Source organism: Scyliorhinus torazame, chromosome 2 (assembly GCF_047496885.1).
Source record: "Scyliorhinus torazame isolate Kashiwa2021f chromosome 2, sScyTor2.1, whole genome shotgun sequence".
Lineage (NCBI taxonomy): Eukaryota > Metazoa > Chordata > Chondrichthyes > Carcharhiniformes > Scyliorhinidae > Scyliorhinus > Scyliorhinus torazame.
In genome coordinates, this window is record NC_092708.1 from 178819409 (window position 1) to 178839544 (window position 20136).

At 48.4% G+C, this 20136-nt stretch overlaps 1 protein-coding gene across 3 annotated transcripts in view; it reads right to left on the reverse strand.

Moving 5' to 3' along the window:
- vps8 (VPS8 subunit of CORVET complex) overlaps nucleotides 1-11265 on the reverse strand; it is a 1010867-nt gene extending 999602 nt beyond the window's left edge. For all 3 annotated transcript variants that reach the window (XM_072480702.1, XM_072480693.1, XM_072480711.1), the window contains exon 1: nucleotides 11106-11265. In XM_072480702.1, coding sequence (XP_072336803.1) covers nucleotides 11106-11177 — 72 coding nt within the window. In that variant the 5' untranslated portion in view covers nucleotides 11178-11265. The remainder of the gene's footprint in view (nucleotides 1-11105) is intronic.
- Between the last annotated feature and the right edge of the window lie 8871 nt (nucleotides 11266-20136).

The window sequence follows — 20136 nt, forward strand, 5'->3', positions numbered from 1 at the left end:
GGATGTGGATGGTGAGGGATACCACCGGTGTCCCCGCTGACTATACCTGCGGGAAGTGCACCCAACTCCAGCTCCTCAAAGACCGTGTTAAGGAACTGGAGCTGAAGCTGGATGAACTTCGGATCATCCGGGAGGCAGAGGGGGTGATAGAGAAGAGGTACAGGGATGTAACCACACCCAAGGTACAGGACAAGAATAGCTGGGTTACAGTCAGGGGGAAAAAAACAAACAGGCAGAGAGTGCAGGGATCCCTCGTGGCCGTTCCCCTTCAAAACAAGTATACCATTTTGGATGCTGTTGGGGTGGGGGGGGGATGACCTACCGGGGGAAGGCCCTGGGGCTCAGAAGGGAAGGGGGGAAGAATAGAAAAGCAATAGTAGTAGGAGATTCAATGGTTAGGGGAATAGATAGGAGATTCTGTGGTGACGAGTGAGACTCCCAGAAGGTATGTTGCCTCCCGGGTGCCAGGGCCAGGGATGTCTCGGATCGTATCTTCAGGATCCTTAAGGGGGAGGGGAAGCAGCCAGAAGTCGTGGTGCACATTGGTACTAATGACGTAGGTAGGAAAAGGGGTGTGGAGGTAATAAACGAGTTTAGGGAGTTAGGCTGGAAGTTAAAAGCCAGGACAGACAGAGTTGTCATCTCTGGTTCGTTGCCGGTGCCACGTGATAGCGAGGCTAGGAATAGGGAGAGTGCAGTTGAACATGTGGCTGCAGGAAAGGTGTAGGAGGGAGGGCTTCAGGTATTTGGATAATTGAAGCGCATTCTGGGGAAAGTGGGACCTGTACAAGCGGGACGGGTTGCAACTGAACCAGAGGGGCACCAATATCCTGGGAGGGAGGTTTTCAAGTACTCTTCGGGAGGGTTCAAACTAATTTGGCAGGGGAATGGGAAACGGATTTGCAGTCCAGCAACTAAGGTAGCCGATATTCAGGACGCCAAAGCGTGTAGTGAGGCAGTGGGGAAGGGAACACTGACAAAGTAGAGTACTTGCAGGCATGGAGATGGGTTGAAGTGTGTATACTTCAACGCAAGAAGCATCAGGAATAAGGTGGGTGAACTTAAGGCATTATGGAGACCGGTACTTGGGACTACGATGTGGTGGCCATCATGGAAACTTGGATAGAAGAGGGGCAGAAATGGTTATTGGAGGTCCCTGGTTATAGATGGTTCAATAAGATTAGGGAGGGTGGTAAAAGAGGTGGTGGTGGGGGGGGGGGGGGGGGTGGCATTGTTAATTAGAGATAGTATAACAGCTGCAGAAAGGCAGTTCGAGGAGTATCTGCCTACTGAGGTAGTATGGGTTGAAGTCAGAAATAGGAAAGGAGCAGTCACCTTGTTAGGAGTTTTCTATAGGCCCCCCAAAAGTAGCAGAGATGTGGAGGAACAGATTGGGAAACAGATTTTGGAAAGGTGCAGAAGTCACACGGTAGTAGTCATGGGTGACTTCAACTTCCCAAACATTGAGTGGAAACTCTTTAGATCAAATAGTTTGGATGGGGTGGTGTTTGTGCAGTGTGTCCAGGAAGCTTTTCTAACACAGTATGTAGATTGTCCGACCAGAGGGGAGGCCATATTGGATTTGGTACTTGGTAATGAACCAGGGAAAGTGATAGATTTGTTAGTGGGGGAGCATTTTGGAGATAGTGACCACAATTCTCTGACTTTCACTTTAGTAATGGAGAGGGATAGGTGCGTGCAACAGGGCAAGGTTTACAATTGGGGGAAGGGTAAATACGATGTTGTCAGACAAGAATTGAAGTGCATAAGTTGGGAACATAGGCTGGCAGGGAAGGACACAAGTGAAATGTGTAACTTGTTCAAGGAACAGGTACTAAGTGTCCTTGATATGTATGTCCCTGTCAGGCAGGGAAGAGATGGTCGACTGAGGGAACAATGGTTGACAAGAGAGGTTGAATGTCTTGTTAAGAGGAAGAAGGAGACTTGTGTAAGGCTGAGGAAACAAGGTTTAGATAGGGCGCTGGAGGGATACAAGATAGCCAGGAGGGAACTGAAGAAAGGGATTAGGAGAGCTAAGAGAGGGCATGAACAATCTTTGGTGGGTAGGATCAAGGAAAACCCCAAGGCCTTTTACACATATGTGAGAAATATGAGAATGACTAGAGCGAGGGTAGGTCCGATCAAGGACAGTAGCGGGAGATTGTGTATGGAGTCTGAGGAGATAGGAGAGGTCAAGAACGAGTACTTTTCTTCTGTATTTACAAATGATAGGGGCCATATTGTTGGAGAGGACAGTGTGAAACAGACTGGTAAGCTCGAGGAAATACTTGTCAGGAAGGAAGATGTGTTGGGCATTTTGAAAAACTTGAGGATAGACAAGTCCCCCGGGCCTGACGGGATATATCCAAGGATTCTATGGGAAGCAAGAGATGAAATTGCAGAGCCGTTCGCAATGATCTTTTCGTCCTCACTGTCAACAGGGGTGGTACCAGGGGATTGGAGAGTGGCGAATGTCGTGCCCCTGTTCAAAAAAGGGACTCGAGATAACCCTGGGAATTACAGGCCAGTTAGTCTTACTTCGGTGGTCGGCAAAGTCATGGAAAGGGTACTGAAGGATAGGATTTCTGAGCATCTGGAAAGACACTGCTTGATTAGGGATAGTCAGCACGGATTTGTGAGGGGTAGGTCTTGCCTTACAAGTCTTATTGAATTATTTGAGGAGGTGACCAAGCATGTGGGTGAAGGTAAAGCAGTGGATGTAGTGTACATGGATTTTAGTAAGACATTTGATAAGGTTCCCCATGGTAGGCTTATGCAGAAAGTAAGGAGGCATGGGATAGTGGGAAATTTGGCCAGTTGGATAACGAACTGGCTAACCGATAGAAGTCAGAGAGTGGTGGTGGATGGCAAATATTCAGCCTGGGTCCCAGTTACCAGTGGCATACCGCAGGGATCAGTTCTGGGTCCTCTGCTGTTTGTGATTTTCATTAATTACTTGGATGAGGGAGTTGAAGAGTGGGTCAGTAAATTTGCAGACGATACGAAGATTGGTGGAGTTGTGGATAGTGAGGAGGGCTGTTGTCGGCTGCAAAGAGATGTAGATAGGATGCAGAGCTGGGCTGACAAGTGGCAGATGGAGTTTAACCCTGAAAAGTGTGAGGTTGTCCATTTTGGAAGGACAAATATGAATGCAGAATACAGGGTTAACGGTAAAGTTCTTGGCAATGTGGAGGAGCAGAGAGATCTTGGGGTCTATGTTCATACATCTTTGAAAGTTGCCACTCAAGTGGATAGAGCTGTGAAGAAGGCCTATGGTGTGCTAGCATTCATTAACAGAGGGATTGAATTTAAGAGCCGTGAGGTGATGATGCAGCTGTACAAAACTTTGGTAAGGCCACATTTTGAGTACTGTGTACAGTTCTGGTCGCCTCATTTTCGGAAGGATGTGGGAGCTTTGGAAAAGGTGCAAAGGAGATTTACCAGGATATTGCCTGGAATGGAGAGTAGGTCTTACGAGGAAAGGTTGAGGGTGCTAGGCCTTTTCTCATTAGAACAGAGAAGGATGAGGGGCGACTTGATAGAGGTTTATAAGATGATCAGGGGAATAGATAGAGTAGACAGTCAGAGACTTTTTCCCCGGGTGGAACAAACCATTACAAGGGGACATAAATTTAAGGTGAATAGTGGAAGATATAGGGGGGGATGTCAGAGGTAGGTTCTTTACCCAGAGAGTAGTGGGGGCATGGAATGCACTGCCTGTGGAAGTAGTTGAGTCGGAAACATTAGGGACCTTCAAGCAGTATTGGATAGGTACATGGATTACGGTAGAATGATATAGTGTAGATTAATTTGTTCTTAAGGGCAGCAGGGTAGCATTGTGGATAGCACAATTGCTTCACAGCTCCAGGGTCCCAGGTTCGATTCCAGCTTGGGTCACTGTCTGTGCGGAGTCTGCACGTCCTCCCCGTGTCTGTGTGGGTTTCCTCCGGGTGCTCCGGTTTCCTCCCACAGTCCAAAGATGTGCAGGTTCGGTGGATTGGCCGTGGTAAATTGCCCTCAGTGTCCAAAATTGCCCTTAGTGTTGGGTGGGGTTACTGGGTTATGGGGATAGGGTGGATGTGTTGACCTTGGGTAGGGTGCTCTTTCCAAGAGCCGGTGCAGGCTCGATGGGCCGAATGGCCTCCTTCTGCACTGTAAATTCTATGATAATCTATGATTGATCTAGGACAAAGGTTCGGCACAACATCGTGGGCCGAAGGGCCTGTTCTGTGCTGTATTTTTTTATGTTCTATGTTTTTCTATGTATTTCTTTCAAATGTGAACATTTTTTGAAGAGTTCTGAACACAATCACCATCTGAACACACTAAAACATCATCCCTTAATGGTCTCCCTGCAGTAAATACCAAACCTGCCCAGGGCATTCATCAATGCAAGGGGTTGATGCCAGGGGCATCTCTGCCTCAACGCCAGTGTGGAAGCCCCTCCCCACAGTAGCGCAGCTGAGATTAGTAATTCAGTCTGAAAGGACACAAATTCATCTTTACCTATTGAATGGACAATTTTACAGTTCCAACGTAATATACCACCTGGACAGAACAAAACTGTGAGCTAAAAAGCAAAATACGAATTGTACAACACACTTCATATCATCTGTACAAGTTTTATTTCAACCTGGGAGATTCATCATGGATGAACTGCAGATTGTACTTCTGCATTCCCTGTGGCAATAGAATTTAGATCAAATCACTATCAGCTAACTCCCATTTACTGTACATTATGAAAAATAGCCCCTAGTGAACATCAGTATAAAACAAATGAATTCAAGCACTCAAACTACTCATTAACATCAAGATGATGTTATTGCTGTCATGATACCCTGAGCCAATGCACAGTTAATTCCAGCCCCACCTGACCCGGAGTCACAACACAAGTGAACTTAGATTTATTTTAAAATTTCTGAGGGCCTTGACTGAGCCCAATAAGCTGCAGTCACCTGGTTTGTAAATTTAACACAGAACTATTATTTAACAGTAATATAAGTAAACTAACAAAAATGTAACTGACTACCTAATGATCTTTTCCCAACACCCACTTTACCTCACTCTACACACACACTCGCTGACACTCTCACCCAGACACACACACTCTCACACCCAGACACAATCTCTCACCCACACACCTCTCTCAACCAGACACACACCTCTCTCTCAACCAGACACACACCTCTCTCTCAACCAGACACACACCTCTCTCTCAACCAGACACACACCTCTCTCCCCCAGACACACACCTCTCTCACCCAGACACACACCTCTCTCACCCAGACACACACCTCTCTCACCCAGACACACACCTCTCACCCAGACACACACCTCTCTCACCCAGACACAATATCATAGAATTTACAGCGCTGAAGGAGGCCATTCGGCCCATCGAGTCTGCACCGGCTCTTGGAAAGAGCACCCTACCCAAACCCACACCTCCACCCTATCCCCATTCCCCAGTAACCCCACCCAACACAAAAGGCAATTTTGGACACTAAGGACAATTTAGCATGGCGAATCCACCTAACCTGCACATCTTCGGACTGTGGGAGGAAACCGGAGCACCCGGAGGAAACCCACGCACACACGGGGAGAACGTGCAGACTCCACACAGACAGTGACCCAAGCCGGGAATCAAACCTGGGACCCTGGAGCTGTGAAGCAATTGTGCTAACCACAATGCTACCGTGCTGCCCACAACATCTCTCACCCAGCCACACATTCTCTCACCCAGCTACACATTCTCTCACCCAGACACACATTCTCTCACCCAGACACACATTCTCTCACCCAGACACACATTCTCACACACCTCTCACACCCACACACACCTCTCACACCCACTGACACACCTCTCAACCCACACACACACCTCTCAACCCACACACACACCTCTCACACATGCTCACACACACATGTGCACACTCACTCTCGCGCACACACACACACTGATGCACTCTCTCTCGCACTCAGACACACTCGTGCGCAGAGAGACACTCACACTCACTCACTCCCTCTTAAACACACACACACACACACACACACACACAGGGAAAGGGTGGGAGATGGAAGACAATAATGATTTAAAAAATAAAAGGATAAAAGATCTCCGGTACACTCGGATGGCCTCCATTAAAGTCTTTGAGAGTTCTAACATTTTTTCACACTTCTTCCTCCTAGATTTAAGATGGTTTTCTCTGGCAAGGTTGTCTACTTTCTCTGTAGACTCAAGATAATTTCAAATATATAGTAAAAATGTGCCAGGCACTCACTGATATCAGAACAATAGAGCAGTTATTTACTTCAGCAGAGAGAGTTAGATCCTTCTATTTTCAAGGTCTAATGACTTCTGCCCAGCTTCTCAGCAGCATCCCACAGGAACGAATCACTGACTATTGTCAGGCAGAACACAAGTCAGGAATGGGATGGAATACTCTCCACATGCCTGGATGAGTGCAGCTCCAACAATACTCAAGAAACTCACACCATCAGGAACCCATGTACAAACTTCAACATTCACATCATCCACCAATGATGCACAGAGCAGCACTATCTACAAAATGCTTTGTAGGAACTCACCAGAGCTCCTGAGACAACACCTTCCAAAACCACAGTCACTACCATCTAGAAGGACAACAGCAACAGACACTTGGGAACATCGCCACCTGCAAACTCCCCTCCAAGTCACTCACCGTCATGACTTGGAAATATATCACGGTTTCTTCACTGTCACTGGGTAAAAATCCTGGAATATCCTTCATGACAGCACTGTGAGTGTACCTACACCACGTTGGCTGCAGCAGTTCAAGAAGGTGGCTCTCCACCACCTTCTCAAGGACAATTAGGGGTGGGCAAATAATGCTGGCCAAATGCTGGATGTAACTCTGCCTCATCGTACTATCTCGCAACAACACCAAGTGTAACAATTTCAAAAATCAATGAATTTGGGAAGTAAAGTTCCAATTGGATAAACCTAACATGAGGAAAAAGGAACCACAATAAATTAGCTTTAAACGTTAACTGGGACAAGTCTAAAAATCTTGAAACAAACAAATCAGTTTATTGATTACTCCATATTATTAACTCAGTCACTGAGATTGTGGGATTATGCTCTTAAACAATAAGTAACTCAAACATAGAGTGGTAAACGTCTCATTCTCAAAAAGTAATAAAGTTACATCATTAATAGAAAGCTCAACATGAGGAAAAGCATTTATAATCAGTAATATAGTAGCCAAGCTGTGGGGCTTCCAGTAGTGACATGTAGGAGAAGGTTGCACATAAGGTAGCTCCCTCCAGCCAGGATTCTTGTTTTTTGGTCTTTTTTGCACAGTTCCCGGGGAATTTTGGTGATCAAACCCGGCCCATCTAATTGCATTAAGCATCTGTCGACGAAAGTATGTCAAATGTTACAAGGAAAGTTGGTGGCAAGAAGGCGAAGGGTCACAATCCTTCGACGGAGCCAGAAGGTTCACGAGGCTCATGGGAAGAGAATATGGCGCACGTCGTCGCTCCTATTACTGTGGAAACGCCAACTGGGGTGCTGGCGCAAGAGCATGAAAATCAATTCGACAAGCATTTGATAAGCAAGGAAACGTGATGATGAAAATCCTCGAAAGGTCAAGGTGCTTGGTCCGATTCAGGAGAAGCTGGGGAAAGCCTTGGAGGCTGTGAAGGAACATGGAGAGGTGCTGAAGGGTGTAGAGACAGCACTGTCACAGCATAATGATCAAATTGGCGTATTGGAAGCTGGGATACTGCTAGTGGAGGAGAGGAACAAGAACCTGAAGGCAAAGGTGGATGACCTGAAGAACAGGTCGAGACGACAGAACCTCAGAATCATGGGGTTGCCGGAGTGGATGGAGAGCCTGAGACTGACTGAAAAGCTTTGGCTCTTTTTCAGGATATGAGTTAAATCTGGAAAAGACTGTATTTTCTGGTAAACTCCCGGGGGAGGCAAGCCAACCTGGAGGTGCTTCCTTGCTTCCTTTTAGCTTGGCCAGATTTAGTTTCAGGTGTTTGGGGATTCGGGTGGCTCGGGATTAGGCCCCGCTTCATAAACTGAACTATGCTAGTCTGGTAGGTAGGGTCAAGACCAATCTGCAAAGGTGGGATAACTTTCCCCTGTCCTTGGAGGGCAGGGTCTAGTCAATTAAGATTAACATTCTTACACTGTTTTAGTTTCTTTACCAGTGTCTTCCTGTTTTCCTCTCTAAGTCATTATTTGGGAAAGTCAATAAGATGATATCATTCTTCATAAAACTGCCCCCATGTCTCCAACTTCAGAGATTCAAACCCCACGACAGACTTCAACCCATAGTCAAGGCTAACACTTCAGTGCAATTCTGAGGGAATGCCATTTTATCAGATTAAGTGCCAACTTTCGGATGAGAGGCAGCACGGTGGCACAGTGTTTAGCATTGCTGCCTACGGACCCGAGTTCGAATCCCGGCCCTGGGTTACTGTCAGTGTGGAGTTTGCACGTTCTCCCCCTGTCTATGTGGGTTTCACCCTCACAACTCTAAAGATGTGCAGGGTAGGTGGATTGGCCACGCTAAATTGCCCCTTAATTGGAAAAATGAATTGGGTACTCTAAATTTTTTGAAAAACTTTCGGATGAGATAATAAACTGAGGATTTCTTCATCTTTTCAGATGTATGCAAAAGAAAATCTCAGGGCACTATTTGAAAAATAGGGAGACCCCCTGGTGTCAGGACCACCATTCCTCCTTCAAACAACAGCATTAACTAGTTAACTTATCATTTACCTATTACCTTTAGGATGTTTTCCCCACAAATTGGTTTCCCACGAGCCTACACAATGTTAGGTTCACAACAACACCTAGTTCTACCTCACCACCACCCCTGTCAATGCCATCCACTGTACCTGGTTTGTCAATCTGCTTGTCCAACATCCAATACTGATGAGAAATTTCATCCAGCGAAACACTGGAAGAATCAGTCCCAGTCTTGGAATCTGCTCTCTAGTCACACATTCTACATCCCAGCCACTATCTGAGGCTAAACAAGTCCATTTGTGACTTTGGCATCATTTATGACCTCGAGATCACTTTCTGACTCTATATCCACACAATCACGAGGACCACCGATTCTACCTCCTTAACATTTCTCATTTTCACCCCTGCCTCAGCTCGTGCTGCTGAAACCCTCATCTATATCATTGTTGCCTCGAGACTTCACGATTCCAAAGCACGTTTGGCTGCCTCCCATCTTCCACCATAAATAATCTTGTGCCCATCCAAAGTTTTGCTTCCCAGTCCAAAATCATACCAAGCCCCATTACCCTTGTGTTTGCTGACCTACATAGCTATGCACCCGGTCCAGCAACCCCACCAATTTTAAAATACTCATCTTTACTTCCAAATTCCTTCATATTTCTGTAACCTCAAAGCAAAGCTAACCTACAACCCCACAATCCACTGAGAGATCAATATTCCTTCAATTCTGGTAAGGTGCCCATCAATGGTTTTAATGTCTCCATCATTCGCAGCAGCAGCTTAACAGTCCCCAACCTACTGACTTTCCTCTATGAACCTTCACTTCTCTATCTCTCTTTCCTCATTGATTTAACTCAGTCTCTGATTTATAACCAGGCTTCATGAATTTTTAATTAATCCCGAGTAGTTACAGTCCTCGGGACATGCAAATACCAGCTGCACAGAATGGTGGCACACATGAGCACAACTACACACAATAACACAGAAAGTGAAACTGTAAGAAATGGATCAATGCTGAAAATGCAAGGATTGGTGAAATACGGCAGCTTTATAATGCTCTATTGAACGGTCATATGGACCAGAAACACGAACTCCCTCTCCATCAGTGCTGCCAGACCTGCTGGGTTTTTCCAGTATTCTCTGTTTTTATCACAAAATCACATCTTTCCTGAATTGTGGTGGTGGCCTGTCATCCAACCCTGTCTAGTAATGGAAGTTTTCAAGGGCATCTTAACGGAGAGAGAGAGGCACAGATGTTTCGGGAGGGAATTCCAGAGCTTGGGACCCAGGCAACTTAATATTTTGTGGCCGCCAATGATGGAGTGATAAATATCAGGAATGCTGCAGAGGCCAGAATTAGATTTCAGAATTTTGCAATTTCAGAAGATCTGAGATTTAATGCTGTGTCTGAATTGCAGAGGCTGGCAGAGGGGTTAATGATTTGGATCACAAACTGAAGTTGACACTTTTGTGCTGGAGCCCTGACAGGGGCATGGAGTACAAGAGCAAGGAGGTTATGCAGAACTTATACAAGGCACTAGGTAGACATCAGCTGGAATATTGTGGACAGTTCTATGTGCCACACTATGGGAAGGATGTGAATGCACTGAAGAGAGTGCAGAAGAGATTTGCAAGAATGGTTCCTGATTTGAGAAACTTGAGTTACATGGATAGATTGGAGAGCTTAGGACTGTTTTCCTTGGAGAGAAGGCTGAAAGGAGATTTGATAGAGATGTTTAAAATCATGAGGGGTCTGGACAGAGTAGATAGGGAGAAACTGTTCCCGCTCGTAAAAGGATCAAGAACGAATGGGCACAGATTTAAAGTGATTTGCAAATGTGATATGAGAAAAACTTTTTCACACAGCAAGTGGTTGGGGTCTGGAAGTGTGGTGAAGCAGATTCAATTGAGGCATTCAAGAGGGCATTAGATGATTATTTGAATAGAAACAATGTGCAGGGGTATGGGGAAATGCAGGGGGTGGCACTAAGTCACGCTCGTTTGGAGAGTCGGTGTGGGCACAATGGGCCGAAAGGCCTCCTTCTTCACTGTAACAACTCTGTGATTTGGGTGTGATGATGGAGTATACACAAAGTCAGTCAGACAGGCTGCAGGTACAATGTCAGCTGTCAAAACATTGGGAGTTTCATGTTGACAGCAGAAGAGCTGTTTAACACCCACTGTCCTCCCAATCCAGGCAGGAGGCTGAGCTGGACTCTGACACCAGCACTGAGCAGGTGCTGCAGGGTAGGCCGGCACATTCCGGCCTGTGACTGAAGAGAGGGGAGGCTGCCTGTCACTGAGGGCAATCACTAAGCCCCGAGACCTGGGGCTCTAGTTGGGCCCGGAGCCTCCTACTCACCCCCTCCGCCTCGGCCAGATTGAGCTGCGAGGAGGCCGAAGCCAAACTCTGGGTCTCGGGCGACTCCGACATCCTGCTGCCGCCGGCTCCCAGGCTCCGAGCCGGCCCAGCTGCTGGTCAGGCCCCGCCCGACGAGCTGACCGGCGAGCCGCCAATCACCAGCAGCCGAGGCACGGACTCACCACGGCAACCGCGACTGACAGCCGTAAGAGCCAATTAACAGCCGCCTGGTGCAAATAGGCGTCAAAGGGGTTGATTGACAGCTTCAAACTGAGCAAAGTTGCATTGTGCTTGTGCAGGAGGGTCCAGACTGAGAGTCTCCCCTGGCACATTGAGATTGTGCCAGATGGTCCAGACTGAGAGTCTCCCCTGGCACATTGAGATTGTGCCGGATGGTCCAGACTGAGAGTCTCCCCCTGTCACATTGAGATTGTGCCGGATGGTCCAGACTGAGAGTCTCCCCTGTCACATTGAGATTGTGCCAGAGGGCCCAGACTGAGAGTCTCCCCCTGTACATTGAGATTATGCCGGATGGCCCAGACTGAGAGTCTCCCCTGTCACATTGAGATTGGGCCGGATGGCCCAGACTGAGAGTCTCCCCCTGTACATTGAGATTATGCCGGATGGCCCAGACTCAGAGTCTCCCCCTGTCACATTGAGATTGTGCCAGAGGGCCCAGACTGAGAGTCTCCACTGTCACATTGAGATTGTGCCGGATGGGTCCAGACTGAGAGTCTCCCCTGTCACATTGAGATTGTGCCGGATGAGTCCAGACTGAGAGTCTCCCCTGTACATTGAGATTGTGCCGGATGGTCCAGACTGAGAGTCTCCCCCTGTACATTGAGATTGTGCGGGTGGGTCCAGACTGAGAATCTCCCCCTGTCACATTGAGATTGTGCGGGTGGGTCCAGACTGAGAGTCTCCCCTGTACATTGAGATTGTGCCGGATGGTCCAGACTGAGAGTCTCCACTGTCACATTGAGATTGTGCCAGTGGGCCCAGACTGAGAGTCTCCCCTGTCACGTTGAGATTGGGCCGGATGGTCCAGACTGAGAGTCTCCCCTGTCACATTGAGATTATGCCGGATGGTCCAGACTGAGAGTCTCCCCCTGTCACATTGAGATTGGGCCGGATGGCCCAGACTGAGAGTCTCCCCCTGTCACATTGAGATTGTGCCGGATGGCCCAGACTGAGAGTCTCCCCCTGTCACATTGAGATTGGGCCGGATGGTCCAGACTGAGAGTCTCCCCCTGTACATTGAGATTGGGCCGGATGGTCCAGACTGAGAGTCTCCCCCTGTCACACTGAGGTTGTGCCGGATGGTCCAGACTGAGAGTCTCCCCCTGTCACACTGAGATTGTGCCAGAGGGCCCAGACTGAGAGTCTCCCCTGTCACATTGAGATTGGGCCGGATGGTCCAGACTGAGAGTCTCCCCTGTCACATTGAGAATGTGCCAGAGGGCCCAGACTGAGAGTCTCCCCCTGTCACATTGAGAATGTGCCGGATGGCCCAGACTGAGAGTCTCCCCTGTACATTGAGATTGTGCGGATGGGTCCAGACTGAGAGTCTCCCCCTGTCACATTGAGATTGTGCCGGATGGTCCAGACTGAGAGTCTCCCCCTGTCACATTGAGATTGTGCCGGATGGTCCAGACTGAGAGTCTCCCCTGTCACATTGAGATTGTGCCGGATGGTCCAGACTGAGAGTCTCCCCCTGTCACATTGAGATTGTGCCAGAGGGCCCAGACTGAGAGTCTCCCCCTGTCACATTGAGATTGTGCCGGATGGTCCAGACTGAGAGTCTCCCCCTGTCACATTGAGATTGGGCCGGATGGTCCAGACTGAGAGTCTCCCCCTGTACATTGAGAATGTGCGGGTGGGTCCAGACTGAGAGTCTCCCCCTGTACATTGACATTGTGCCGGATGGTCCAGACTGAGAGTCTCCCCCTGTACATTGAGATTGTGCCAGAGGGCCCAGACTGAGAGTCTCCCCCTGTCACATTGAGAATGTGCGGGTGGGTCCAGACAGAGAGTCTCCCCCTGTACATTGAGATTGTGCCATAGGGCCCAGACTGAGAGTCTCCCCCATCACATTGAGATTGTGCCGGATGGACCAGACTGAGAGTCTCCCCCTGTCACATTGAGATTGTGCCGGATGGTCCAGACTGAGAGTCTCCCCCTGTCACATTGAGATTGTGCCGGATGGTCCAGACTGAGAGTCTCCCCCTGTACATTGAGATTGTGCCGGATGGTCCAGACTGAGAGTCTCCCCCATCACATTGAGATTGTGCCGGATGGTCCAGACTGAGAGTCTCCCCCTGTCACATTGAGATTGTGCCGGATGGTCCAGACTGAGAGTCTCCCCTGTCACATTGAGATTGTGCCGGTAGGTCCAGACTGAAAGTCTCCCCCGTCACATTGAGATTGTGCCGGATGGTCCAGACTGAAAGTCTCCCCCGTCACATTGAGATTGTGCCGGATGGTCCAGACTGAGAGTCTCCCCCGTCACATTGAGATTGTGCCAGAGGGCCCAGACTCAGAGTCTCCCCCTGTCACATTGAGATTGTGCCAGAGGGTCCAGACTGAGAGTCTCCCCTGTCACATTGAGATTGTGCGGGTGGGCCCAGACTGAGAGTCTCCCCTGGCACATTGAGATTATGCCGGATGGTCCAGACTGAGAGTCTCCCCCTGTCACATTGAGATTGTGCCGGATGGTCCAAACTGAGAGTCTCCCCTGTCACATTGAGATTTTGCGGGTGGGTCCTGACTGAGAGTCTCCCCTGTCACATTGAGAATGTGTGGGTGGGTCCTGACTGAGAGTCTCCCCTGTCACATTGAGATTATGCGGGTGGGCCCAGACTGAGTCTCCCCCTATCACGCGAGCTACACACTCAGCACATTGGGCGGACTTTTCCAAATAAAATGACAAAATATCAGGCTCTGACTGAAAACTGACGACTTTCTCCCCAGACACACAGGCAGCTCCAGATCATCTGACACTTCATCCAAGAAAAGCAGATAGTGTGTTTAGTGCCACCACTCTGGAAGAGTGGGGCCTCATAGTGCCGGGAGCCCAGCTACACTGTGATCGGGGTGCCCTTATTAAAGGGCGCCCCGATCCCAAAGACTAGTTAAAGGTCCCCTCCTAACCCCACCCAGATATTTTGACCCCAGGCAGACAAGGGCAGACAACCTCCAGTAAAGTGGGTTAACCTCCTCCCCCACCACTCAATGGTCGGGTCCCTTCGCCCAACCTCACCCCCACACAACATTTAGGCATCAGGGTGCCTCAGCGTCCTCTCCCCCCATTATCTCCGACAAAGGTATCTTCCCCTGCCAACCTCTTTGACAGCAGGGCATCATTCCCCCCCTCACCACATCACCATCGCTGGCATCCTCACGTATTGTGGCCCTCCCATGGTGTTCCCGCGAGGCCATGCCCATGGCCCGTCCCTGGGAATCCTGGCAGTGGCAACCTGGCAGTGCCAACCTGGCGCTGTTGGGGGTCTGTGCCTGGGCACTGCCCAGCTCTGTCCCGCAGCACTAAGGGGCTATCCTCACCTCCGAGACCCCGGCATGGTCATCATGACTAATTTCCATTTTTGTTAACCAGTAGTGATTTCTGCGACATTACATCATTCGCCTCTTTCGTAGCTTGGCAAGAGGCTTCAAGTCAACAGCAGGTGGAGCTGAATCAGGGGCATGAAGCGGACGGGTATCATCACTTCGTTATTGAGCGTCGAAGGACCTCAGACAGAGGCTCGTCTTCGATGCTGACTCCCTGCAGAGGATCGAACTCCTCAGTCTCCATTTCGGACTTTGCCTCTTCATCGCCTAGGTGAATGCCTCTTCCATGGACTGAGGCCCCTTGCCGGAGATAGTCACAACAGGCATCAAGGTTGTCGTCTCTGCTGAAATCGGCTCCATTGGAGTGGGTTTCCTGTTTCTCATGAGGTCCAAGTGTTTTTTCATGGCCTTCCCTTGGACTTTGACTTTGGAAGAAACTAGATCAATCTTTTCCAGCACGACTCCTGTGATCCATTGGGAACCAGCTTGAAAGTTCTGCACATAGATGGCATCTCCTGTTCTGAAGATCCTTTCAGGTCTTTTGATGTCATAATTCCTTTTTTGGGTCTCCTGCTTTGACTCTCCCCCCCCCCCCAAGTTGGGAAATAGCAGGCTGGGCCTGGTGCACAGTTGTTGTGCCATTAACAATTCCACTGGTGTGACTCCTGTCATCCTGTGCGGTGTGGTTCTATAATCAAAGAGGAACCAAAGAAGGCCAGTTTCATATCCAGGGAACGAGCAAGCTGTTTCTTCATTCTGGTTTTGAATTGTTGAACTGCCCATTCAGCCAGGCCATTGGACAATGGATCATACAGCACCGTTCTGATATGTTTAATGCCATTCAACATCATGAATGCCTGAAAATGTCCACTGGTAAAGGACATTATCAGATATGAGGACCTCTTGTATGCCATCGATACAGAAACTTTGCTGGAGTTTTTCGATTGTTGGATGAGAAGTCGTGGAGGACATACTATAATATAGAACATTGATCCCAAGAACATGTCAGCTAAGTCCACTTGCACCCGTACCCATGGTATTCCTGCCCACTCTCATGGTGCAAAGAGGCCGAAGGTGGGAGCTCTGGTTCTCCTGGCACAATGTGCACTGCTTCACCAGATTCTCAATGAATGAAAAATGAAATGAAATGAAAATCGCTTATTGTCACAAGTAGGTTTCAAATGAAGTTACTGTGAAAAGCCCCTAGTCGCCACATTCCGGTGCCTGTTCGGGAGGCTGGTACGGGAATTGAACCCTGCTGCTGGCCTGCTTTGGTCTGCTTTAAAAGCCAGCGATTTAGCCCAGTGTGCTAAACCAGCCCCTTATTGGGCCAGGGCCACCAGACATAGCTCCTTGCAAGCATTTTTATTTTGGATACCCAGAGATGTCCATTGTGCAATTCCATCAGGATTGACTGCCAACCTGGGCGGGGGGGGGGACTATTTTGGCTACCCACAAGATGATACCATCTTCCATACTCAGCTCTTGTCACTTAGTGAAGAAGGGCTTCATGCCATCTGTGGGGTGTCCTCGGATTCTGCCACTGAGAATCATATGGGGCAATTTTGCCAGTGGAGGATCCTACTGGGTCCACACTTGAATCTGCCTCACTAATACTGCCAAGGAATCCAGGAAGTTCAAAGTTGTGATGACTTCTTCCAAAGTCAACAGAGGGGCCAAGCTTGTGGGCAGTGGAAGGCGACTCATGGCATCCGCATTGGCAATTTGTGTTCCTGGATAGTCCTCAAAAGAGTATTCGGAGGTCACTAACTATAATGCCCAATGTTGAATCCAAGCCGAGGTGATGGGGGGAATCACTTTATCCACTTTAGAAGGCCCAGCCGGGGTTTATAGTCTGTAACAATTGTGAAATGTATGCCAGAGATATATAGGTGGAATTTCTTCACCCCAAAATTAACAGCCAATCCTTCCTTTTCATTCTGAAACTAGCGTCTTCCTGCATCCACCAAGTTTCTGGATGCATATGCTATAAATCTCTCTGTGCCATCGTCCCATCAATGGGAAAAGACTGCCCTACTCCATATGGAGATGCTTAACATGTTAATACCAGTTCTCTCTTGGAATCATAATGAGCCAGGATGTAGAATCATCTGGACCACTGGGAGCTCTTCCGGGGCAGGTGTGACCTGTATAAGAAGGACAGGTTGCATCTAAACCGGAGAGGCATAAATATCCTGGCCGCGAGGTTTGCTAGTGTCACACGGGAGGGTTTAAACTAGTATGGCAGGGGGATGGGCACAGGAGCAATAGGTCAGAAGGTGAGAGCATTGAGGGAGAACTAGGGAATAGGGACAGTGTGGCTCTGAGGCAGAGCAGACAGGGAGAAGTTGCTGAACACAGCGGGTCAGGTAGCCTGAAGTGCATATGTTTTAATGCAAGAAGTATTACGGGTAAGGCAGATGAACTTAGAGCTTGGATTAGTACTTGGAATTATGATGTTGTTGCCATTACAGAGACCTGGTTGAGGGAAGGGCAGGATTGGCAGCTAAACGTTCCAGGATTTAGATGTTTCAGGCGGGATAGAGGGGGATGTAAAAGGGGAGGCGGAGTTGCGCTACTGGTTCGGGAGAATATCACAGCTGTACTGCGGGAGGACACCTCAGAGGGCAGTGAGGCTATATGGGTAGAGATCAGGAATAAGAAGGGTGCAGTCACAATGTTGGGCATTTACTACAGGCCTCCCAACAGCCAGCGGGAGATAGAGGAGCAGATAGGTAGACAGATTTTGGAAAAGAGTAAAAACAGGGTTGTGGTGATGGGAGACTTCAACTTCCCCAATATTGACTGGGACTCACTTAGTGCCAGGGGCTTAGACGGGGCGGAGTTTGTAAGGAGCATCCAGGAGGGCTTCTTAAAACAATATGTAGACAGTCCAACTAGGGAAGGGGCGGTACTGGACCTGGTATTGGGGAATGAGCCCGGCCAGGTGGTAGATGTAGGGGAGCATTTCGGTAACAGTGACCACAATTCAGTAAGTTTTAAAGTACTGGTGGACAAGGATAAGAGTGGTCCTAGGATGAATGTGCTAAATTGGGGGAAGGCTAATTATAACAATATTAGGCGGGAACTGAAGAACATAGATTGGGGGCGGATGTTTGAGGGCAAATCAACATCTGACATGTGGGAGGCTTTCAAGTGGCAGTTGAAAGGAATTCAGGACCGGCATGTTCCTATGAGGAAGAAGGATAAATACGGCAATTTTCGGGAACCTTGGATGACGAGAGATATTGTAGGCCTCGTCAAAAAGAAAAAGGAGGCATTTGTCAGGGCTAAAAGGCTGGGAACAGATGAAGCCTGCGTGGAATATAAGGAAAGTAGGAAGGAACTTAAGCAAGGAGTCAGGAGGGCTAGAAGGGGTCACGAAAAGTCATTGGCAAATAGGGTTAAGGAAAATCCCAAGGCTTTTTACACGTACATAAAAAGCAAGAGGGTAGCCAGGGAAATGGTTGGCCCACTGAAGGATAGGCAAGGGATTCTATGTGTGGAGCCAGAGGAAATGGGCGAGGTACTAAATGAATACTTTGCATCAGTATTCACCAAAGAGAAGAAATTGGTAGATGTTGAGTCTGGAGAAGGGTGTGTAGATAGCCTGGGTCACATTGAGATCCAAAATGACGAGGTGTTGGGTGTCTTAAAAAATATTAAGGTAGATAAGTTCCCAGGGCCTGATGGGATCTACCCCAGAATACTGATGGAGGCTGGAGAGGAAATTGCTGAGGCCTTGACAGAAATCTTTGGATCCTCGCTGTCTTCAGGTGATGTCCCGGAGGACTGGAGAATAGCCAATGTTGTTCCTCTGTTTAAGAAGGGTAGCAAGGATAATCCAGGGAACTACAGGCCGGTGAGCCTTACTTCAGTGGTAGGGAAATTACTGGAGAGAATTCTTCGAGATAGGATCTACTCCCATTTGGAAGCAAATGGACGTATTAGTGAGAGGCAGCACGGTTTTGTGAAGGGAAGGTCGTGTCTCACTAACTTGATAGAGTTTTTCGAGGAGGTCACTAAGATGATTGATGCAGGTAGGGCAGTGGATGTTGTCTATATGGACTTCAGTAAGGCCTTTGACAAGGTCCCTCATGGTAGACTAGTACAAAAGGTGAAGTCACACGGGATCAGGGGTGAGCTGGCAAGGTGGATACAGAACTGGCTAGGCCATATAAGGCAGAGAGTAGCAATGGAAGGATGCTTTTCTAATTGGAGGGCTGTGACCAGTGGTGTTCCACAGGGATCAGTGCTGGGACCTTTGCTCTTTGTAGTATATATAAATGATTTGGAGGAAAATGTAACTGGTCTGATTAGTAAGTTTGCAGACGACACAAAAGTTGGTGGAATTGCGGATCGCGATGAGGACTGTCGGAAGATACAGCAGGATTTAGATTGTTTGGAGACTTGGGCGGACAGATGGCAGATGGAGTTTAATCCGGACAAATGTGAGGTAATGCATTTTGGAAGGTCTAATGCAGGTAGGGAATATACAGTGAATGGTAGAACCCTCAAGAGTATTGAAAGTCAAAGAGATCTAGGAGTACAGGTCCACAGGTCATTGAAAGGGGCAACACAGGTGGAGAAGGTAGTCAAGAAGGCATACGGCATGCTTGCCTTCATTGGCCGGGGCATTGAGTATACGAATTGGCAAGTCATGTTGCAGCTGTATAGAACCTTAGTTAGGCCACACTTGGAGTATAGTGTTCAATTCTTGTCGCCACAATACCAGAAGAATGTGGAGACTTTAGAGAGGGTGCAGAAGAGATTTGCCAGAATGTTGCCTGGTATGGAGGGCATTAGCAATGAGGAGCGGTTGAATAAACTCGGTTTGTTCTCACTGGAACGAAGGAGGTTGAGGGGCGACCTGATAGAGGTATACAAAATTATGAGGGGCATAGACAGAGTGGATAGTCAGAGGCTTTTCCCCAGGGTAGAGGGGTCAATTACTAGGGGGCATAGGTTTAAGGTGAGAGGGGCAAGGTTTAGAGTAGATGTACGAGGCAAGTTTTTTACGCAGAGGGTAGTGGGTGCCTGGAACTCGCTACCGGAGGAGGTAGTGGAAGCAGGGACGATAGTGACATTTAAGGGGCATCTTGACAAATACATGAATAGGATGGGAATAGAGGGATACGGACCCAGGAAGTGTAGAAGATTGTAGTTTAGTCGGGCAGCATGGTTGGCACGGGATTGGAGGGCCGAAGGGCCTGTTCCTGTGCTGTACATTTCTTTGTTCTTTGTTCTTTGTTTGTTCATAGAATCATGCAGTACAGAAGAGGCCATTCAAGCCTGCATCAACAAAAAAACGATAGTCTAATCTACACTAATCCCACTTCCCAGCACTCGGCCCATAGCCTTGAATATTATGATATTTCAAGGGTTCATCAAAGTCCTTTTTATTGTGAGGTTTCCTGCCTCAACTAGCCTCCCAGGCAGTGCATCCAGATTCCCACCACCCTCT